At 39.6% G+C, this 25,487-nt stretch overlaps 1 protein-coding gene across 1 annotated transcript in view; it reads right to left on the reverse strand.

The window, feature by feature from the left end:
* Positions 1–25,487, reverse strand: part of bor (ATPase family AAA domain containing bor) — a 232,496-nt gene that overhangs the window by 146,699 nt on the left and 60,310 nt on the right. Inside the window, exons 4-5 of the mRNA XM_090383719.1 lie at positions 19,410–19,479; positions 2,405–2,570 (exon numbers count right to left, since the gene is read on the reverse strand). Coding sequence (XP_090239845.1) covers positions 2,405–2,570; positions 19,410–19,479 — 236 coding nt within the window. The remainder of the gene's footprint in view (positions 1–2,404; positions 2,571–19,409; positions 19,480–25,487) is intronic.

Here is a 25,487-nt window from a genome sequence, read left to right on the forward strand (position 1 = left end):
TTGAACACTTTTTTTTAAAAAAATTACTTTAATGTTTTTTCCGCATAAAATCTGTGGTAAAATACCTATCCGAATATACATACATACTCTGGTGTTCAAAGAAAGTGTGCATCACCTAGGAATTTCACATTTCTAACCCTTTTTCACGATGGTATGTTACATCAATGACTAGCATCACAAATAGAAATATAACCAAAAGATATTTATTAATAGTTAAGGCAAAGCTAAGTAATATTTGATAGGTGCTCTCAAAATATTCCAAAATGAGCATTTGCAACCTTTATACAACAGTTTTGGTAAACATGACAATTATGGCTGAAATGTTATCAGAAGCCCTTAATTTGCTTCAGTTTATCATTTTAAATTGAAAACAAAATGAAAATTTCAACAGGTGCAAACTAATATTTAGTTGAACCACCTCTAGTCCTGATGACAGCAGCACACCGTCAAGGCATTGACAAGATAAATTTCTGAAGATAATCAACTGATAGTTCGTGGTTCCAAAAACGAATTATGGCTTCCTCAAAGGGTCTTTGGTTTCTTTCCGGCAACTGCAGATTCCATACGATGCCAACAGTTCTCTATAGGATTCAGATCCGGGCTGTTTCCTGACCAACTAAGAGTTGTAAAGGACCGTTCTTCCAACCATTTTTTCACCTGTAACAAATGTAGATACATTACTGTCAAACCTCTAATGCAGAAAAGAAGCTAAAATAACTACAGAAGTGCCTACTTACACTTTTCACCCGATGACATTCAGTGAATAAGTTACAAACCAAACCAAATTATGATATTAGGGTCCCCTTAAATGATTACATCTACTAATATATTTATTTTGTCTTTAAATTGTGTGCATTCTCTGGTCGGTTTCCCTGTTTGCTGGACAAAAAAACCCAGGTTTCTAGGGGGGAAAAAACCTTGCTATCTATACCTGAGACTGACTAACTCAGCCACGGAGTGAAAAAAAGCCCACTAATGTTCCTCGCGCCATCGACAGGATTCGAACTGGGGCCTTTTCCACCCAGTGTGGGGAAGAGTGTGACAATACCACTGTGCTACCCGTGCAGACTTCACCCGATGACAAGGGGCAGAGTCATCCTGAAAGATGCAGTTACTTGGCAGGCTGAAATGGTCTCTAATGGTTGGCAGCAATTTGTCTTCCAGTATAGCCAGGTATCCATTGGCATTTATGGAACCTTTTATAGACTGCAGGTGACCTACTCTGCAATACGAAATATACCCCCATATCATTTGACTGGTAGGGAATTTCATTGTAGACACCATACAGTCTGAATGGTATTCTTCACCACGTCTACAGCGAATCGTTTGTCTCCCATCAGAACCATACAGTCTGAATGGTATTCTTCACCACGTCTACAGCGAATCGTTTGTCTCCCATCAGAGTGATGCAGGTTGAATTTCTTCTCATCCGAGAAAATAACTGACTTCCACTGCTTGGGGGTCCATTTGATATGCTCCTTACACCAAATTAATTGGGCCTTTTTCATTTTTTGTGTGAGGAGAGGCTTCTTCTTAGGACAACAGGCTACAGGTCCATTTTTGAAGAGGCACCTTCTGACTGTTACTGCACTTGCTACTACTCCTGTATGTTCTTTCCATTCTCTTTTCACCTAGATGAAGAAGCTTTACGGTTTTTAAGGCATAAGTGCTTCAAAACATGGTCCTGTTTTGGCATAGAGACTCATTTGCATCCGTTTCGCTGAACCAGTATTCTTCAGTTTAGAAAGAAATCTACTCACTTTCGACTGATAACAAGACATTCTATAAGCAATATGATGGGAAAGACATCCTTCTTCGTGTTAAGCAACAATAGCACTCTTTCTTCGTGGTGTCAACTGCACGTAACTCGCCATCCTGACACAAGCAAGGAATGATTGCAACTCTTGCAGAGTGTGCATATATAGTTGAAAGTAACAGCTGATGCAATATTATGTCATCACCTATGCGTGTCAATCTTATCTGATGCAATCTGTAAGAAATAATGCCATATACTTACATTATTCGGACAACAATTACAATTTTACAATTGTTGAACACCAGTGTATGTAAATGTGCGAATTTTTATGTTGTTGTTATTATCAGTACTGTATTTTTTAAATTATATAAAATTGTTTTTTTTTCGTGCTGTTTAAAGTCTTTTTCTTTTACCTTAACACATTATAACAGAATTTATTTAATCATACATTATGTTCAATTATCTGGAATATTTGGCTATCCAGAAGAGGTCTGATATTAATTATTCCAGATAACTGAGGCTCTACTGCATTTAAAGAATCATCCATTAAATGCTTCAAATTGCAAATACTACTTTTTACTCTGTCTTAAAGTGCAGAACTATATTTAGAACTATTAAAAAAAAAAAAAATTGATATCTGATACTTACTTTATTGACTCCAATACTGTAGTTCTTGCTTCTGTAGCCTTTAATCGGATTTGTTCAAGATGGAGGTCCTTATTTTCACGATCAATTTTAGCTTTTGCTCTCATTTCTGCCTCAATCTTCTTTAATTCATTTTTATATCGGACATCCATTTCATGTTCCAAAGTAGCTGAATTATAAATATTTAATTATAGTTTATGTAGTTATCCCAAATGTGAGTTTTTCAAAAATTTAGTTTATTGCAGACCTAACCAAGTGATACAATCCACTATTAAGCATAAACAACTAAATTTGACTCTGGCTAAGTTTCTGGACTAATATCATTTCTCGTACTCAGGCTTCATTAGACTTACAGAATACTGTACCACTTAATAAAATCCACCCAGAGAGTCTCTTTAAGTGGATCAATAAAACAATTTTTCACAAAACTCACACATGGACTTAGTGTTTATCCTACACAATTTATATCACAAGCATTCATTAATGTACAGGGATGTTTTTATACAACTGTGCTCAGAGAAAGCAATGTGTGTTGAACACAGACATTTTTGCATATCAATTGAACACGAAACCCCCCTTGCTGTTATAGCCACATCTGGCCAGTTGTATGCAGTTTTATCTCCATGTATGTTATGGATAACTTCCTGCGAAAGTAGCATGTGTTCATATATGACTGCTACGTACTGCATAATTCGTAAGGAGTGAATTTAGGGGGAAAATTTCCTGATATCTGCATTCCACAAGAATATAATTCCTAATTTAGCAAATAAAACTTTGGGTAGTAACAAAAAATATATACATAATACTTAGCTTGTATGTATAGTAAAGCTAGGAGTGATCTGAATAAAACATGTGAACTTGGGCTTCTGGTCACACCAAGTAACTCTGATATTGCAGGAATAACTGAAACATGGTATCATTCAGAGAAAGAAGAGATGAGGGAAGGCAAATTTCATTAAAACGAATAGTGTGTTAGAAGAGATAGGGAAAAGAAAAAGTGTGCGAGTTGGCGGGACAATCTTGCTGCTTGAAAGCAACAAGATAGTTCCCAGAACCTGATCAAGTCCAGGCAGATGTTAAGTCCATGAAGTGTGAGATGACTAGTGGTAAGGGAAGGAAAAAAGTAGGAGTGCATTATAGGCCAAACAATTCAAATGCTAAAAATCTACTGGGAGAAAAAAACTACTAAAAATTCTTAGTTCGGTTAGAAGACTCCACTGTCAGGCAAACAGGAAATATTTTTTGTAATAAGGATAGGTAGACTAGAACCAGGGTATGTCTGCCAGGAGCAACTATTGTGATGATGCTCCCGGCAGACATACCGAGAGCAACTATTAATGATGTCACCAACAGACTGCCAGATTTTAAAGAGAGTAAAGAGAATATTATTATTCATGTGGGGACTAATAATATTAAGCATACATGATCTGACGATTTGTTAGACAAATATAGGACCATGCTGAAGGAACGCCGCGAGTTAAGTCACAATGTCTATGTGTCTGCAATTCTGCCCAAGCAAAATAGGAGGGATTATAGGCTGAAAGCCTTGTAGATTAACTGAAGACTTGAAGGACTCTGCAAGACTTTAGGGGCGAAATTTCTATCAGCTTGGCCTGCATTTGTAAGTAGAAGGAATCAGTTTTGTAGAGTTGTTGTATTTTCTGGCGCAAAAGCTACTTAGGTCATGTTGTGTCTCCAAAATTAATCGAGTCACTTATGATAACTATACGGGGAGCAGTTAGAAACAGTCATACATATGAATTTTAAATAGAGAAAGAATTCAGAGAGATTTGCTTCGTTTTGTAGAGACGGGATACATTTAAACAAAGGTGGTGCAAGAGTTTTTGCCAGTATTATTGAGGATACCTTAAAGGTTCAGTGAAACTCCTAGTTTTGGGGGACAAGGGTAATATCGATATGCATTTATCTAATAATATTGGTCAAAGTAAGGCTTGCGCATACCTCAAGGGTTCTTGTTTGTTACCGCAACAGAACATATTAGCAAGGTGTCCTGAGGGCAGAAATGAGAAATGTTTCAAATGAATCTGTATGGTGTGAGATAGTTGGAAGCAAAGATATAATGAGAGTAGGAGTAATCTACAGGCCAGGTGATTGTGAAGATTATGATGAGAGCCTCTACATGCAAAGGGAATGGGCAAATAAGAATCAGTGTCTTATTATGGGTGATTTTAATTTGCCTCTAATTGATTGGAGCAAATGGGAAGGAAACTCCACATGGGCGACAAAATTTTTAAATTAACAGATGATTATTATATGTAGGGAAAGTACTAGGGTAAAGAATACTCTAGACTGAGCATCAACCATGAACCAGATGACATAATAGAGCTGACAGTAGAGGAACCAGTAGCAGGAAGTGATCACAGAGTTCTACGGTGGACGACGAAGAGAGAGGTAGCAGTAGTTAAACGCAAAGGAATGGGCTATAATTTCAGGAAAGGAAATTATGATGCCTTAAGGAGCTATATGGCTTCTAATAACTGGGTAGATATCAAACAGAGAGTGAATACAATTGAATTAGCATTAGAAAAGGCACATGATGCAAGAAAGCAAGCTTATACAGCATCAGCCAAAAAAAAAAAAAAAAAACACACCTTATTTCACCCATCCACTCCAAATGGTTCTCTAGTTCTACCTTGACGATATTTAAGCTATCAACTCCTACAACGACAGATGGAAGTTTGTTCCAGCAATCAACCACCCGCTGGCTAAAGGCAAACTTCCACACATCTATCCTACAACAGTCTTTCCTCAATTTGAATTTATGTCTTCTCAGGTGATTATTCTGAGCAAGAGGAAGAATTCCATCAACATTGAGCAGGCTCAAACCATTCAAGTCTTTATACACCTCAATGAGATCACCTCGCAGGTGCCTAGTCTCTAGACACTGTAATTTGCAAAACTTAAACCTATCTTCGTAAGAGCAACCGTTTGTTCCATTCACTAATCTTGTTGCCCTTCTCTGTTCTCATTCCAACAGCTCTACATCCTTCTTAAAATGAGGCCTCCAGACCTGTATACAGTACGCAAGGTGTAGTCTGACCATTGCCTTATACAAGGGGATAATCACCTCCTTATCCTTGCTAGACCCCTCGACGTGGGCACCTGTACGTGGTGAGGGGACCTCCCAGTGACGCTGCTGGACTTCCAGACTAGCATCACTGGGATCCAACGCCCACAGCCTAGTTTCCGGGCTTACATCAATGGAATCCGGCGTGTTTGCCGTGCGCTGCGACCCGTGGAAATTCGGAAAGGGGGATCCTGGTGGTTGAGGGGCCCAGCTTCAATACACCACTTTGGCCCCTGCTTCGACAAGACGGGTGGTCCTGGAAGGCCCGGCTAGGATCAATCGGCTAGTAGGTTCGCCTGCGAGGGTCAACCGTGTCAATGCCACGCCCCTACCCTCATGGTCCGAGGGACAGGATTCAGGCTGGCGGCGGTGCGGGTATAGTGTCTGGGTAGCCCTGGCGTCCCACTCCCGAGCGCATTTATTGCATGCCGGGTAGTGGGCGTCCCTTTGGGCTCCGTGGTGGGTGGGGAGCCCGGGCACTGAACACTTTAATAAACTCCATGAATCCTGATAAACTCATTTCTTCAGGGGCCCCAACCCGGCCCCTATCTGAAAACACAGACACTGACAGCAATATTGCTTCAAAGAGGCAGCGGACTGAATTACCATCAGGTCCTATCCCGCGGTTTTTAATCATGCACTCCACCAATGAAAAACCGATTGGAAAAATGTCACCTTTCTTTATACAGAAAGGGTTAGATGGGTTAGTAGGTTCACCCAAATCAGTTAAGAGGCTCCGCTCTGGAGACCTCTTAATTGAAACTACAAATGACAGGCAATCTGAACACCTACTCCGAACAACATCAATCGGAGGAATCTCTATAACAGTGACACCACACAGAACACTCAATTCATCTAGAGGTGTCATTTCGGAGTGGGACCTTCTCGACGTATACGAGGAGGAAATCTGCTCCGAATTAAAACCACAGGGAGTCATTGCCATCAAGAGAATCACTGCGCGAAGGGATGGAAAAATAGTTAAGACCAGGAGCGTTATCCTGACTTTCAACACTCCTAAACCTCCTGATGAGATTAAAGCTGGATACATCAACTGTTCAGTGCGTCCATACATTCCGAACCCTTTACGGTGTTTCAAATGCCAGAAGTATGGACATTCTCAAATGGCCTGCCGTGGAGTCCTTGCATGCGCTCGATGCGGTGCAAAGGACCACGAAACAACAGCATGTTCAGCCGCAAAACCCACCTGTATTAACTGTGAAGGCGAACACCCGGCCTATTCACGAGCATGCCAGAGGTGGAAAGAAGAAAAAGAGATTCAACGGCTGAAGGCAGAGCTTAACATATCATACCAGGAGGCAAGGAAATCGGTCAAACCCCTGAATACCAACAGACCTACCTACACCCAGAAGGTAGCAGGGAGATGTTCCGTCGGAACTCAGACGGACATGACCATTCCTCCAAAGGAGTCTTTCACTCCCATCGCGCGGTATCTTTTAAGTTCGCAAAAACCTACACAGAAGGACCAATCAGCTGCCACTCCTATATCGGTACCTCCTAATGCTCCACAAGTAACAAAGACAATTATGAAAGAAAAGAATAAGAAAGGGGAAGTCCCCCCTAGTACCCAAGAAAAGATGGATGTGGAGCGGAAGGAGGTACCCGAAGAGTCAGTCTTGGAACTCTTCGCGGAGGAGGAAATGGACACGGGACAGCGTCCATTCTTCCCCAAAAAGGACAAATCCAAGACTGATAAAAGTAAGCCCTCAGCACCTCGGAAGCCGCCTGATGGACCCACGAAGCCAAAATAATGGCTAAATTCCTACAATGGAATTGTCGTGGATTCCGGCGAAACATTGATGACATCAAGGCCCTCCTGCAAAAGCACGAGCCAGTTTGCTTTTGCTTGCAGGAGACATACCTAAAGGCAAATGACGATCCCACGATGCATAACACCACAATTTTTCGTAAGGATAGAATTGCGGAGGGTTCTGTACATGGGGGAGTGGCTATCCTTGTGGGTAACCAGACCCCAGTGCAGCCCTTGCCAATTACAACTAGCATAGAAGCCGTCGCAATTCGCCTTACGGTGGGATTTTTATTAACCGTCTGCTCTATCTATTTGCCGCCTGGAACTGACATCACCCAGGTAGACCTTGATGATCTTCTAACGCAGCTGCCGCCGACCGGGCTAGCCGAGTGGGTAAAGTACCTGCCCGGTAACCCAAAGGTCGCGGGTTCGATTCCCGCCTCGGGCTTGGATCAAAGTACTGCAAAAACCTTGGGAGGTGCAATATGGCAACAGAAGCCGATGCGCCAACAACTACCAAATCAAAAAAAAAAAAAAAAAAAAACGCAGCTGCCTCCCCCTTTCTTAATTCTCGGGGATTTTAACGGACATAACACCCTGTGGGGTAGTGCTAACATCAACGGAAGGGGACGAGTCATAGAGCGTATGCTCAATGACAATGACCTTTCCCTTCTAAATACTGGAACAAACACCTTCTTCCACATGCCTACCCGTACTTTTTCTGCCATTGATCTCTCTATCTGCTCCCCTTCTCTACTCCCTTCACTCACTTGGGAAGTGGAGGAGAATCCATACGGTAGCGATCACTTCCCCGTGATAACCCTGCTACACAGTGGGAGACCATGTCTTCCTTTCAGGTTACCACGGTGGAAGATTGATCAGGCTGACTGGACTGCCTTTCAACATCAGGCAAATTTTGATCTTAGTACAGTCAGTCAAGAGCCTATCAATGACGCAGTAAAGTACATCACAGAAATCACTGTCCAAGCAGCTGCTAATGCTGTCCCAAAAACATCAGCCCGGTTTCCACCATTTCCTAAACCTTGGTGGAATTCACAATGCACAGCAGCAAAAAAGGCTCAAAACAAAGCGTGGGGGATATTTCGCCGATATCCTACCACGAACAACCTTATAGCCTTCAAACATGCACGAGCCAAAGCACGCTACATCCGTCGTCAGAGTCAAAAGGAATCGTGGATCCGTTTTACATCATTTATTAACCAGTCTACCAACTCTAAGGTAGTCTGGGATAAAATCCGGAAAATGAAGGGGAAATATACATCCCACCCTTCTTCAATCCTAGATTATAATGGATGCGCTACTGCAGATCCAACTGCAATAGCCAATGCTCTTGGGGAAACATTCTCTAACATCTCCGCAACATCCTTCTACTCCCCAGAGTTCCTGGTCCTGAAAGATAAAATGGAAAAACAAGCACTTAATTTTAAGACCAAGGGCCTCTATCCCTACAACGGGGCATTCACTATAGAGGAACTGAAAAGAGCCCTCGCTCTTTCCAAAGCAAGTGCTGTTGGACCAGATGGCATCCATTATGAAATGATTAAACATCTTTCACCAAAATCTATGGATTGTCTGCTCCTTCTGTATAACAGAATCTTTACTGAAGGGCAGTTTCCGGACTCCTGGCGAAAGGCAATCGTTCTTGCCTTTCCTAAGCCAGGAAAGGATCCAAAAGCCACCACCAACTATCGTCCTATTGCTCTGACTAGCTGTCTGTGCAAAATCCTGGAGAGAATGGTCAATTCTCGTTTAATATGGTATTTAGAATCAAATGACCTTCTCTCCAACATCCAGTGCGGCTTCCGAAGGAACCGGTCCACTTTGGACCACCTTATTAGATTGGAAGCATCCATCCGGGATGCTTTCCTAAAACGTGAACACTTGGTGTCGGTGTTCTTTGACATGGAGAAAGCGTATGACACAACTTGGAGATTTGGCATTTTAAAAGATTTACATAGCCTAGGCCTAAGAGGGCACCTGCCCTTTTTTATTCAAAACTTTTTAGCCAATCGATCGTTCCAAGTTCGTGTGGGATCCTCACTCTCTCGCTCCTTTAGCCAAGAGGAGGGAGTACCCCAAGGGTCAGTATTAAGTGTCACGCTTTTTGCCATAAAAATAAATTCCATCACAAAACAACTTCCTCCAACTGTAAACAGTGCCCTCTATGTTGACGACTTTAGCATTTTTTGCCAGTCGTGCAACATGAGGGTTATTGAACGACAACTGCAGAAAGCCATTGATAGTCTAAGTTCCTGGGCACTTGCTAATGGCTTCAGGTTCTCGCCGGAGAAGACCGTTTGCGTACACTTTTGTCGCAAGCGTAATCTTCATCCTGAACCTGAATTAAGGCTCGGACAAAATGCTATTCCAGTAGCAGCGAACACAAAATTCTTGGGACTCATATTCGATAAAAAATTGACCTTTTTGGATCACATTCGTCAACTCTGCACAAAGTGCACAAGAGCCCTTAATATGCTCTGCTCGCTCTCCTCCTTATCTTGGGGTGCAGACCGATGCACCCTTCTACGGCTTTACCGTGCACTTGTGCGATCCAAATTAGATTATGGGTCCCAGGTATATTCCTCAGCCAGAGACAGTGTCCTGCGATGGCTGGACCCCGTCCATCATCAGGCCCTACGTATTGCTACTGGAGCATATCGCACATCTCCTGTCCAGAGCTTATACGTCGAAGCAAACGAACCACCGTTATCGCTTCGACGTAAGCAGTTGTCTTTAAAGTATGCTTTAAAACTGAAATCCCTGCCAGACCATCCTACGTGGCCATTCGTTTTTGAGCCACGATGGGAAAATTTATACAATACTCGTAAGACTGCCAATCGTCCTTTTGGTATTCGTTTCCAAGAGCTACTCAAAGAACTTAATATCAAGGTAGACAAGGTTGCCCAAACATCAAAGCAACCCTTTCCACCCTGGCATGCTCGTGTCCCGGCATGCGACTTGTCGCTTAGAAACTGGGGAAAGTCGGACACGCCATCATGTGTCTACCTGCAGCTTCATTCAGCACACCGAACTGAATATTCCGACTTCGCGCCAGTCTACACAGACGGTTCGAAGTCAGAATCATATGTGGGATCTGCTGCTGTCTTCACAGACAGCACTATATCAGAGCAGATTCCCTCTGATTGCAGCATATTTACTGCAGAGCTGCACGCTGTAGAGTTAGCCTTGGAACACATTAGTAAATGCCAATACCAACGGTTCATTTTATATACCGACTCTCTTAGCATGTTACAGGCTTTAATATCTGTGAGGTATAATCCTCACCCAGTCCTGTCTAGCATTCAGCAGAAGATTCACGTTCTCCATGAACGCGAATATGACATCCGCTTCTGCTGGATTCCCAGCCACATTGGGATTAGGGGAAATGATTTGGCTGACGCCGCAGCCAAATCAGCAATTCCCAATAATAACCGCTGCCTGTTAGTCCCCTATACAGACTACAGGCAAATAGTACATCAAAAGGTACATTCCCAATGGCAGGATTCGTGGAATAGACAGACTGCGAATAAATTATATCGTATAAAGCCTGTTATTGAACCGTGGCAGTCTAGTCTGCGCAGGAATCGTAAGGAGGAAGTTGTTCTTGCCCGGACCCGCATAGGACATAGTCATTTGACACATTCCTTTCTGCTGAGGGCTGATGACCCTCCTATGTGTGAGTCTTGTGGCACAATTTTATCGATTAGACACCTTTTAATCGACTGTCCAGATTTTAGCAATGTCCGTTCTAGCGTTTTTAATCATCTGACTGAGCCGTATACACTCAGTCAGATGTTATCCGACAATGACCATGTGTCTGCTATTTTTAGTTATTTTAAATCAATAAGGCTTTTTACTTGTATTTAATATTTACATGTTATGTTATTTCTTTATTGATTTATCTTTTCTACATTTTATACCTTTGTTACTTTATATACTGACATGCTGGCCTAAGTAATTAGGTCAGTGAACATTGCATTTTTTATATATGACTTTAGTTTGGCGCATTATAGTCTTAGTAGCTAATGCGCCAATAAAACCAACCAAACAAACAAACAAATCCTTGCTAGAAAAATTCCTGTATATCATTCAAAAGACACCATGAGCTACTCTTGCAGACCGTCTGCACTGCTCAGAAAACTTCATGCCTGCACAATTAACCCCCAGGTCCGTTTCATTCTCTACCACTGTCAGTGTGGTACCACAGAGTTGATAACGTTACTCTGGGATTACTGCTTCCCATATGTAGTACTTTACATTTTAAACAATAGTCAATGTTAAACTTCATTTGCCACCTCTCAGCCCATCTGCTCAACTTTTCTAGATTCTTATCATCTGCAAACTTGCACATTAAGCCTGATATACCATCATCAATATCATTTATAAATACAGAAAACAACAATGGACCCAACACTTAACCCTGAGGGACTCCACTAATAACATTAGTCCACGAAGAGCATGTCCACTGATTATTACTCTCTGTCTTCTCCAACTCAACCATCCCTTTATCGATAGCAGCAATTTGCCTCCAATGCCACACTGCTCAAATTTCTGCAGCAGTCTTCCATGTGTAACAGTATCAAAGGCTTTTCTAAGATCCAAATATATGATATCAAAATTATTCTTTGCATCCAGTTCCTTTGTGACTACATCATAGTATCCAATTAAATTAGTCAAACAAGACTTCCCCTTAACAAACCCATGCTGTGTCCGAGCTATAACTGAAGTCTTGTCTAGATGATCCTGCAATGCTTCTTTAACCAGTGCCTCCATTAATTTTCCTGGAACAGAAGTTACACTAACAGGTCTGTAATTATGAGTCTCCCTTTGATCCTCCTTTGTGGATTGGAGTCACTTTTGCACATCTCCAGTCATAACCAGTCAATGGGTAACTCCTCTGAGTCCAGGGAAGCTATCTTAACTATGGCCAAGGGTTTGCTTACTTCCTTTGCAGCCTCCTTTAATATAACTGAATAGATTCCATCCACCCCGGGTGCCTCTCTTGTGTTTATCTTCAACAATTTCTCCTCCACTTTACTCTCAGTTATTACAAAATTATCTAGCTTACTGCCAGAGTTGAATACACCTCTGGCATTCCCCTCCCTGAATAACTCCTCATGTGTGAATGTTGACGCAAAATATTCATTTACGTTGTCAGTTACTTGAGCGGGATCATTAACAGTTGAACCATCGATATCAAGTGGACCAATCTGATTCACCCCCGTCCTTCCAGAGTTTACATAAATAAAGAACTCTTTACTGTTTTCCTTTGAATCCTTTGCCAAAGATTTCTCATAGTCTGCCTTTGCCTGCCTAGCCTTTGTAACTTGGTTACAGACCAGCTTATATCTATCATAGGCTTCTGTATCACGTGTTAATTTATATGTATCCCATGCATTTTTCTTCTCTTTCACATGTCCAATTAGTTCATCTGACATCCATTTAGGCCTAAATCTTGAACAATATTTCTTTGTTGTTATGAAAAGCCTAGTAGCTTCGAAATTAATTCTTCTAATGCTTCCCATTTTGAATTTGCTGTTGGTAACATCATCAGTTGGTTCCACCGTATAGAATTTAAATACTATCTCAGACCACCGCAGTCACCTTTACGAAAGCAAAACCCTTCCCTTTACACTTGATGGTAGTTACCTCTTTGAGTAAATCCCACTTCAGCACACTGTGATCACTGCCACCTAGTGGTTCCTTTATCTGCAGATTCTTGATGCATGAAGAATCATTACCGATAAAGAGATCAAGAGTATTACTCCCTCTAGTTGCCTCCCGAACATGCCGCTGTAAAAAACATCCAATAAATCCACAAAAGCCTTGCTAGCGTGCGAGTGACCAATCCACAAATTCCGGTCAATATCTGGGAAATTAAAATCCACCATTATAAGACACTCTAATTTACTGGCCCTCTCTATTTCTCTGCACAATTGCTCATTATACTCATATTCATTAGGCCTATAACACACACCTACTCTCGTTTATCCTTTCCCAGTGCTTATGTCACACCAAACAGACTCAACATTGCATTGTCCACCAACATCAATTGGATGCACTTCCTTAGATTTTATGCGTTTCTTAAGTAACGCATAACCCCTCCTCCCTTCCTGTCCTGTCTATCCTTTCTGTACACATTGTGCTCCCCAAATTCCAGTTCTGCACTGCTAATACCTCTCATGTTTGGGGTTTACATTAAAAAAAAAAAAAAAAAAAAAATTTCCTTTATGACTTGATTGCAGACTAGTTTATAGCTATTGTAGGTTTCAGTATCGCCTAATATATGTGCAATCTATGCACTGTTTTTCACTGCCAAGAGTCTCATCATTTCATCTGATATCTATTTGATCCTGTACACACTTCTGTAATTGCCATATAGTAGCTATTACAGGAGTAACCAAGTAAAGTAGCTATTTCTTCAGAGGAAAGTGTGTAAGCAACAATTCACGAAGTGTCTAAATATGATAGGGATGCATGGCTTATTTCCATGAATCCATCCACAAATTGTATTTTTGACAATAATAGTCAAACTATGAAAACATCAATATTTAAAAGCATTTATGTATAGAGATTTCCAATTTTTACAAAACTTCCAAGTTCCTTTTAAAAAATGGTTCAAAGAGGTTCAGAAATTCACTCGTGGAAGGGTTAATACAAGTATTATTAAGTTATTTGATAAATTCGATAATACATATAGTGCTAAAAAATGTGGAATTTTTTCCATATATGGCAGAAGGGAGTATTTGATGAAGATCATGTCAATCAATTAATATGGCTATGGAGAGGGAGGGAGGGAGGGAGGGAGGGAGGGGAGAGAGAGAGAGAGAGAGAGAGAGAGAGAGAGAGAGAGAGAGAGAGAGAGAGAGAGAGAGAGAGAGAGGATAAGGCATATAAGATAGAATTTTTCTCAACATGGCTTGTACTTTTTAAAAGATATTGCTTTTTATAAAGATGGAATAAACGTGGAATGAACAATGGAACACACAAGTGCAAATATATTTGCCAATGCCACTGAGGCAGTGTCAGGTAGTTCAAGCAACTACTAGTTTGCTGGGAGGCACAAACTAATAGTTTAATGGCAGCTGCAAGCAGAGGTGAAATTATCCTTGCATTGCTTCTGTTGGGACATATAGCAACCTGGAAAGTGTGTGTAGGGGAGTGTTTACAATGAATGCCAAAACTACTTATGAGATATGCAGAAGCACAGGCTATGTTGGAATTCCTAAAGTGCAAACAGCAGTGGGTTCTACACCTCAAACTTGGGGATCCTGCCTGAGAGTTGGAATTTTGTAACTGCCTGAATGACAATTGCCATTTGCATTGTCACATCCTTTTCAGAGATGAAGTTCTATTTGCTTGAGATGGTGTTAACAACACACACAATTCCCACATTTGGTAGAAAATGAATCCCTGTACCACTGTAGAGAGTAATTTTCAAAACTGATTCAGTGCTAAGGCACGGTGTGGAATCCTCTATGATCAGCTGATTGGTAAATTTATTTGAGGGTCGTCTTGCTGGACAAGTCTACCTACAATTACTGCAAAATGAATTGCTATAACTGTTAGAAGTTATAGCAATTTGGCTACACAATGTCAACTGTACTTCCAACACAGTGGAGCTCCTCCTCATCGTTCCTAGGCAGTAGTTACTTACCTCAATGACCTGTTCTTTGGGCAATGAATTGGTCACAACAGTCCACAAAATTGGCAATCTGGTCACCTGACCTAAATGTGTTTTCCCTGTGAGGTGGTGCGATGAAACATGCACATCACACAAAAGTAAAAATACAAGGGAGGTATCAAAAAATCCCTACTCTTACCGAGAAATAACAGCCGTAGAAGGGTGAAACTTCACAGGAACTTTAATCCTTTTCTATAACTATATAATATCAGTGTAGATATACCATACTTTACTCATAAATTTGAACTACGTATGTAGTGTAAAGGCATCGTTTTAATTGTATCTCAAGCTTAATGTTCAAGTTTGCAGACGATACGATGGCTGGCAGGGTTGTCAAGGACACTACTGACACTATGCTACTGCAACAGGATCTGGAAAGGCTGAGCAGATGGGCCGAGAGGTGGCAAATTAAGTTTAACATTGACAAATGTAAAGTACTACATATGGGAAACAGCAACCCCAGAGCAACGTATCAACTCTGTGGTACTACACTGACAGTGGTAGAGAATGAAAGGGACCTGGGGTGGTTGTGCAGGCAGATATGAAGTTTTCTGAGCAGTGCAGACGGTCTGCAAGAGTAGCTCATGGTGTCTTTTGAATGATATACAGGAATTTTTCTTGCAGGGATAAGGAGGTGATTATTCCCTTGTATAAGGCAATGGTCAGGCCACACCTAGAGTACTGTATACAGGTCTGGAGGCCTCATTTCAAGAAGGATGTAGAGATGCTGGAACGAGTACAAAGAAGGGCAACAAGATTGGTGAATGGAACAAAGGGGTGCTCTTACGAAGAAAGGCTTAAGTTTTGCAAATTACAGTGTCTGGAGACTACGCACCAGCGAGGTGATCTGGAAAGATCACCTCGCTTGAGGAAAGACAGATGTAGGATAGACGTGAGGAAATTTGCCTTTAGCCAGCAGGTAGTTAGTTGGTGGAACAGACTTCCATCCCTTGTCGTGGAGGTTGATAGCCTGAATAAGTTTAAGGCTCAGCTGGACAGGTATTTCGAATGAACAGAGGGGTGAAGTGGAAATGGTTATTTTTTATTTATTTATTTTTTTTTTTTTTTTGGCTGATGCTGCATAAGCTTGCTTTCTTGCATCAAATGCCTCTACTAATTGTAATGCTAATATTGTAGGTGCCTTCACAATGAGATAGCTCGTATTGCACTACTTCAAATAAATAACGCTTCTCTAGCAAAGAAGACTACTGTTATTTATTTTCAGTGGATACCACCACCCATTATAGTTAATTACCTAAACCCATAAGAAATTATGCCTTGTGCATTTCGTTCTCTAATCCTTTTCTATGTACTCTCCACATATAGTAACATGTTTCTCCCATCTATGGATCAGTTGTTTAATGCCTTGATCACAGAAGTCTGCACTTTTTGCCCGAAACCACGATTCCACTTTAGTGATGACTTCCTGAGACGAATCAAAGCGGCATCCACGCAATGGTTTCTTCATTTCGCGAAACAAGAAGTCTGATGATGCTAGGTCAGGAGAATAGGGTGGTTGCTGCAGTAGTTTGAAGCCACACTGAGAAACAAAGTTAGTGGTGGTGGTTGTGGCAACGGCCGTGTGAGCCAGTGCATTGTCAGACAGAAGACGGATACCTTTCGTTAACATTCCATGGCTTTTCACCGTCAAAGCATTGCATAACTTTTCCAATGATTTCTGTGGTATTCTCTGCGTAGTATGCAACCACGAGGTAGGTAATCTGTCAGGATAACCCCTTTTCTGTCCCAAAACATGGACAACATCATCTTCTTCGCAGATGGAGTGGTCTTTGCCTTTTTGGGAGGTGGGGAGGAGGTGTGCTTCCACCACTTTGACATGTCTTTAGTCTCTGGATCATACTGGTACATCCAGCATTCATCACCAGCCGATTAAAAAAGTTCTCAACATCTGCATTACACAAATCCAACAGTTTGCTAGAACATTTCATTTGACGTTGCTTCTGCAAAGGCATCAGCAATCTTGGAACCCATCGTGCGGAGACCTTACACATGTGCAGATGGTCATTTAAAATGCTGTGGGCAGACCCATAACTAATTCCCACTGCATTTGTGATTAAATGAATTGTCACATGTCTTGTCACTCAGCACCAGCTGCTCAACCTTTGCAACCATCTCAGTGTCTGTGGATGGCCTTCCTTCTCTTGGGTTGTCAAAGGCACTTGTATGACCACACTAACTCCCGTTACCACTTTTTTACAGTCTCATAGGATGGATAATTCTGCCCATACACAGCTGTCATTTCTTCATCGATTTCCTGAGCTTTTTTGGCCTGCAAATGCAGGAACTTGATCACTGCTTGATACTCCACTTTGTAAACCATAGTGTATCCTTCCTCAGATTCTGGGCTCCACCTCTGGTGTACTCTCATTTACAGAAATGAAATTTCACATGTTAGTTATTGAATATGTAGACAACTTATTAAAAACGGCATCTTCCTACTGATGTTTTATCTAGGTCAGGGTACAAACTTTTTGATGTGTGTACAAGATGCATTACTTGATTGCATACTGAATGCCATGGTCCGCATGAAAGACAGCTATAATGAGCTTAGATGTGATTCGCATGAGTGACTAAATGCTTTGAAGTCAAAGGTTATGTTTTTGAGAATCTACACTGACCATATTCATGCACTTATCTGTAAACAGACTAACTTTCCTAAATAAAAAATAAATAAATTAACACTTTATCAGTAAGGTTTGTGTATCTATTACTGTTATTTTTATATCACTCATAATTGCTTTTCTTTTTTTTCTAACATTCAAACAGCCACAACTCTGTAATCATTTGGCATTGGACCCATGTTTATATACTTCTTAACTAAAAATTGCCTTAGATCAGCTCCTGAAGTTATGCCATAACTTCATGAATCATATACAGTGAGTGTGTGTGTGTACTGAGTCTTATAAGATAATAAACTTTCTTGATGTAATTTTGCATAATCCCCTAGTGAAACAAAGGCCATTCCTCTACATATTCATTAAGTAAATTTCATTGTAATATTTTTTGAATTAAATTAATCAATACTATGAGTCAAAGTTGGTCAGTCTAGTAGGCCAAATAATTTACAAATTCAAGGAAATTCAATGTCAGAAGCAAGTACAAAGGGTACTAGGAAAGTTTTGCAATACAGCTTTGTTTATTTAATTTTTTCAAAGTAATTTCCTCTACATTCAATACACCTCTCCATCCTCCGAAACCAATCTTTAAACCAGTTCTGCCAAGTTTCACTAGGGAGTAAAGCACACTCGTTGTCCCAAGCCCATAGAAGGTCCTCATAACTGGAAAACCACCTCCCTTTTAGCTTCATTTTCACATGCGGGAACAGTGCAAAGTCGCAGGGAGCAAGGTCTGGCCTGTAGGGAGGGTGCTCGAGAAGTTTCAGTCCTGTCGTGGTCAAATATTCGGTGCAGGCTTTGGCGCGGTGAGCTGGAGCATTTTCGTGATGGAGGTACCAGGTGTCCATTCTTGACTTTGGCTGCAGGTTCTTCATAGATCCAATGACTTTAGGCAGGCATTGTTCAGTATACCACTTAGCTGTGACTCTCTTCTGCGTGTCCAAAACGACACGTTCCACAATTCCACTCGATTTGAAAAATACAGCTATCATTTTTTTCTTTACAGATCGGGATTTTCTGACAATTACGGGTGTGTCGTCATCATCAAAGACCCAAACTTTGTTTTGAGCCTTGGTCGGCAGATCGTAACAGTACAGCCAAGTCTCGTCACCTGTCACGATGTTGTTCACATACCGAGATTGTCCCTTATCAAACTTTTTTAACATCTCCCGGCACCAAGTCACACGTCGTGTCATCTGCTCTTCAGTCAGTTGATGCGGCACCCAGAGAGAACAAAGTTTCTTCACGTACAAATGATCTTGCAGAATCGAACGAATTGCTGGTGCATTTAGGCCCAAAGTATCCTCTATCTGTTGGTAGGTCACTCGCCTGTTTTCATCAAGCATTTTCCTCACAGCAGTAACGTTTTCCTCCGTAACTGACGTTCGTGGCCTTCCCGGCCTCTCAGAATGCTCCAGAGTGAAATTTCCCCTTTGGAATTCTCTATACCACCTGAATATCGTTGTACGATGTGGACAATCATCATCTAGTGCAAGAGTCATTTCTTCTAAGCACTGGTCTATGGTTAAACCACGCACGAAATTATACCGCAAAACTGTCCTTATCTCATTTCGTGACCACGATGCCATCGCAAGCACTTTACACTCTCACTACTAATGAATAACTGAGCCCATCGACTTGGCGCGGCGGCTGCTATGCACGTATGAACATGTCTCAACATGCAGCAACAAGCAGCTTCCTGTGATTCATTGTTGCGTCATATTGCAAAACTTTCCTAGTACCCTTTGTAATAAGTTTTTTTCTTTTGTACTGTCATAAAATATTAAGCAATGATATTTTGATTTGCACACCTTTTCTCAGAGCTTCTTGTTTAGCAACTGACTCTTCTTGTCTTTTCAGATTTTCTTCATTAGCTCTTTGCTACAATATTATTGAAATTAATTTTAATCAATAATTTCAATTGAAATTAATCAATCTAATTGTCTTATAGTATACCATAAAACAATTATATTTAATCTATAATTAAAATCATTTTTCAATTATTCAAATATATTTAGAGTATTTCATAACTATACAACATAATTACGTAGGCGAATTTCTCCTGTGAAAACAAATAAACAAGTTCATATGGACACAAATCCTTACACCTTTTGTTACTGATATTTAAAATTTTGTCTAGCTTTTAGGTAAAAATCAATAAACAGAAAGTATTACAGAAAGTAGCATTAAAATTACCAATGAACTAAAGCCATATTATTTACCTTTTGAATTACTTGTGCTCAGAGTTTTTTACCTGTCTCAATGAAACTGGCATGCTATAGCAATGACTCTTGAATAACACAGATTACATTACAGGTTCTCGAACTCTCCACAATTGATAAAGTCATGCAGGAGAGAATGAGCTAATGAGCTGAACAGTAGTTATTCCATATTGCATAGTGATTGAAAAATGGTAATGCATAGCTTATTTGGAGTGTGGTTCCCTCTTTGCACATATGTACATGTTATGAATATTTAGGATTCCATATCTCATGAACAAAGCTTCTCTGTTACTAACAGACAACTTGTGAAGATTGCATCAGATTGTATCTGTTGCATGCTAAATAAATTGCAGCTCTTGTGACAGATCATCTTGTAAATGCTGTGCATTTTTCACAGAATTACAAGATTATCTGTAGGTATACAATATATATTAACAGAATGTTCTGCACACAGAAACAGAATAACTAAATTGTTGAATAAATTCTTTGAATACTAGTATCATGATTTGGTTCAACTAAATTCAAGATATTCTTTTGTGTTGCAGTATGACAATGACATGATCTTCCAGCATCTAAATAGCAAATATTGAATGAAACTATCTCCCTCAATTGAACTGACACAATTATCCTTGTAGCAGGAAAGTAAAGTAGATATTTACCTATGTTTTTCTGAACCCTTAGTCTGAAGAACTTTTTCACTAAGCCTGCTGAGCCTCTCTCTCCACCACCTTCCAAAAACATTTAAGAATTTGTTTTGTCAATAATAAAATATTTTTACTTACAGCTACAATTCAGCAAATGCAAGTAAAAGCTGTGTTTTGGTTTCTTTCAGAGACACCACTATTTTGCTTTATCAACTTGTGACATAAGAAATGACATAAAGCATTCACTGAAATTTCCAATGTGCTGTTTTTCTTTGTTATTTTGAACAACATGCTCCAGCTGAATGCATTTGGAACAAGTCCCAGCTTTTTTCATCTTACCACGTCCCACCACAGATCAAGTTTCAGGTTATATAAAATTTGATCCATCCATGGTTCTCAGTCAGAGCATGGCTCCTACTACTGGACAACCATCAGAGAAATTTACTTTTTTATTAAGTTGTTTATTCCACTATAATGAATGTAATGAGGAAGTTATATCTGATGCCATAAGAATGATGAATTAAAAAAAATGATGTCATTAAAAAAAAAAAAAAAAAAAATTTAGTACACAACTATTGCAATCACAAATGTGAGATTTGATTTTTACATGCTTAAAATACTGCTGACCAGTGGAAAAAATAAAATAAAATAATAGAAAATAAGTAGAGTAGAGAGCAGCCATTTTATAACTTTGCATTACAACTATATCATACTATATCAACTGTTGATATCATAAAAGTTAAGTCAAAAATAAATAAACTATTTATGCTATAAATATAATTTTTTATCTTTGACATTCGTATATTACTTCTTATCAGTTATTGTTATTAGAGTTTAATGGTATAAAGACTGTAATTGCCTTTTTGTGCCTGTTCATAAGTTACTGATAGAAACTGATAAAGGGATTAATTAAAAGGTATTATATAAGCATATGATCCCTTTTAATTAACCCATTTATCAGTTTCTATCAACTGTAAAATTCAATTGTTTTAAGTAATTGTAAAATTCAACCAAATTAGCATTGTCTCCTATGAGCTGATGTAGTGCTAATGGCTCAAATAAATCTGATGAGAGATTTAAAGGCTGGTGCCCTGTAAATTTTTTAGTGTGGGCAGTCTATGAAGATGTGTTTTACAATTAGTAAGGAACAGTAGTGTATAAATTGTAGAGGAGTCTGTAAAAATTACAAGCAGTGGAGCAGGAGAAACACTGATATAATTGAGAGCTAATTTAATTGTATATAGTTCAGCAATGTACACACTGAACTGTATAAAAATCAGAGTGATATACACATGGTAAATCTAAGAAAGACTGCTGCTGCTGCACCTACAGCCATGCTGTTTTGGATCCATCAGCATGTATATGAATGAAATGGGAATTTATTTTTGTAAATGCAACATACAGTAATTTGATTCATATTTGCTATAGCCTGTTTTCCCCATCAAAAAAAAAAAAAAATAGTCATCACAAGATGCTGAATATACAGCTCATGCAGGATCTGGTTCAGAAGTTTTGGAATATTTTATATTAGTGTACAATCCAACATTGTATTAACTCTTGCAGTCTTATTCCAGCAGGTTAATTTTTTCTAGCAAAAAATCTAATGCCAAATATTAAAGCAAAAATCAGTGAATACACTGTGTGTGAAGACATTTTTTAAATACATTTTTAGACATTTTTAAGATAATTTTTTAAAAAATTATTAATGATGTTATGCACATATTTCTTTAGAGAGTGTCTATGGAAATGAGCACAAGAAAGATACTTAACAGAAAATGTTCAGAAACAGTTGTGGAGTAAGCATTTAAGTTTTGGGGTAGAAACTCACCCCATACAACCACTTGTGTCTCAAAATTTGGAGTGACCACAGAATTAAGAAATATTTTGCAGTTAGAATTTGAAAATAGAATATTTTATGTATATATAAAGTTGATGAACTGCAGCTTAATTTCCTTTAGTTTCACTCACAATCAGATGCACTGCATTGATTACATGTCTGCCATTTCAACAATTGTGTAATCAACATGACACCAAATAATGTAGCATCACCTTTCAATCCAAACAAAATGTATACCCCCTATTTGAAAAGTAACAGCATTCAGACGATCAGTACTCTTCATTGATATCATGTCCTCCACAATAGTATAATGGTTCCATAACAGTATAGTGTAAAATGTAAGTGTGTTAGTTGTCTGATGGCACCAAGGGTTCCCCCCATCTCCACATTGTGTACTCTGTTTTTGTGACACAGAACTCTGTGGAGGCTCGAGATTTAAAGTCTGTGAGGAGTGGTTTGTTGTGTAGTGTTATGTTCTGTTATTTCGCTGACCATTTAGCCATTGGGCCCCTATTGGGACCCACCATTGTCCACACTCTGCCATGAGGAGGCAGGTCAGGCACCAGTGGTTTATTTAAATTCTCTGGCAGGCCCTGCCACCTAATTTCTGAGATTTCAGTGGCAAGGCCTATATATATATATATATATATATATATATATATATATATATAAAAAAGGAGTGAATACTAGAATTTGGAAAGGCCGAAAGAGTTTTAAAAGAAAGCAGTTGAATTTGGAAGATGATTAGAACTTGGTGGCATTGTTAGGGGATGTACTCGGTCGGTTTAGTTAGTGTGTGTGTGGGGGGGGGGGACTGAAGACTGGGGAAAATAGGTAAAAGCATGGGGATGATAGAGTAGGCATCCCAAAAGAGGTCAGTGGGGATAAGCCCACCAGGCAAATTATGGGGGAGGCAGGGAGGGGAGGGGGAGGAGAAAGAGATCCATCTCACCTCCCCACCACCGCCTGGGGATGGGGTTTTAAAGGGAACCGGGTTTGAGTATCCTGTTCAGATCACCAAATGGTGTGTCGGAAGTGGAGCTACAGTATGTCTCCATCAGTGATCATTGTCATGTCCAGGTAAGTGTCAAATCTGGTAGGAAGGTCAAACTGCCCATCCTGCTCTGGTGGTGAGATATGTTAGCTGGCAGTGGGGGGGGGGGGGGGAAAGAGACATTTACTTCATTCATAATACACATTCTCACTCTACTTGCATTTCATTTTTATACTTTTTTCTTATATATATATTTTTTTTTTCTGTTAGATAATTTATATATGTGTGTATATATATATATACATACACACACACACACACACACATATGCACACTTTTTTTCATCTTTTTTCTCATTCATCTTTTTTCCTCACACATCAGGAGGGGTAATGTATATATATATAGCTTGCTAATTGGGAGTCTAAAATTTTTTTTTTTTTTTTTTTGGAAGTTGTTGGCGCATCGGCTTCTGTGGCCATAATGCACCTCCCAAGGTTTTTGCAGTACATTGATCCAAGCCCGAGGCGGGATTCGAACCCGCGACCTTTGGGTTGCCAGGCAGGCACTTTGTCCACCCGGTTAGCCCGGTCGGCGGAGTCTAAAATGCTGATATTTAAATCCTGTTTGATTGAATTTTGGTGATGTCCAATCATTTTGCAAACAAATTCTTTGGTTGCACCTTCATGATGGCAGGACTGTTAACAAACCTGGGTATACCATGTATAAGGCACAAGACACTGCACTTAGTGCACGAGGTAACCACCCAGATGTGAACCAACATGAGCAGGGTTTGAGATAGCGAATCCCTATCACGTAGAGGAATGCCATTGACTCTCTGTATCAACATGCAACGTTAGGCAGTATATGATTCTCATCATCATCCCATGTAACACAATCACTTTGCTTACTAAAAGCTTGAGTGTGAAGAAACCCATGTTTAGTCTCCAGAAAAAAGCTCCAGCAATCTCCATATTTTCAATCATTTAATAAGAGCAATGTCTTTTGAGGTTATGATGGGCATCACAGAGGGATCCAGTATTTCTTATATTTTGAGGGTATAGCTCTAAAATGATGTTCAGGCCCAGCCACTAGATAGTCCATCTGATCGAACCTACTGATAATTCTCTAGGAGGCAACATCCAGATCAACTCCGTATAATCTTGCTGCTCTACTCTGCCAACTAGTGACCGGAGAAGTCTTAGTAGTTTGTGTGGGAGAGGTATTGTTAAGGCCACTTGCATAAAGCATACATTCTTGAATATATTACGGCTGTGTGTACACCATATCCAAAAATTTCACTAATTCATACGTTTCCACTTTATTAGTAAAATTATTAAAAAAAATTATAAAATTATAAAAGTAAATTAATAAATGACCTAGTATACAACATTTCTTGATTCCAACTCGTCTTATCAGGGTTCTACACGGTTTCCTCTGAATTTTCGTTAATCAACATGCGGCCTCAGTTTGTGCTTCTCGTTTACCAGTGTCAGAATTAGCCTTTTATGCCGTTAATGAAAAACATACTTTTTTGTTTAACGAGGCCAAAATACTTAAATATCCAACGTAATTATACGAGACTATTAACTGCAGAAACAGTCAAAATTAAATTACATGAGAATTCTGTTAATGTCCACCGGCCAGATCTAATCTCCGACTTGTGGTCCTTTATGCGCATGCAAGAAGACAAATAATCCCTATTTAAGTTCCATGCTCACCCCTATTCGGTAATTTTCATTTCTATGATCACAACATATGGTCGAATAGCACTGTCAGCTTCAGGGAGGAAAATTATTTGCATTTTTTTTGTTAAATTAATTTTTAATTGTGTTAAAATTTATTTTTAATTGTGTTCATTTGATTTTTAATTATTGTTAATTATTTCTTACTGTAATGTAAGATTTTCGATTTTTTTTTTTTTAATTGTTTTCGTTTTAATTTCTGAAGAGTATTCTACGTATCATATTTAGGTAAACTTCTCTTATTCTTTTACAAATATTGATATCAACACAGAACATATTGAGCATTACAGCTCTGGTTCATACTATCAAGTTTCCACTTTATCTACTGAATTCAACATGAATAGGGAAACTAACAGATCAAACATCACCAAAAAGATCTAAACATTCCAAAAACTTCCTCTTCGTATCACAAAGATATGTCAATTCATGCAGTTCTAGTTTCAATGATGT

This window comes from Mastigoproctus giganteus, chromosome 10 (genome assembly GCF_048544385.1).
Source record: "Mastigoproctus giganteus isolate SK-2022 chromosome 10, ASM4854438v1, whole genome shotgun sequence".
Taxonomy (NCBI): Eukaryota; Metazoa; Arthropoda; class Arachnida; order Uropygi; family Thelyphonidae; genus Mastigoproctus; species Mastigoproctus giganteus.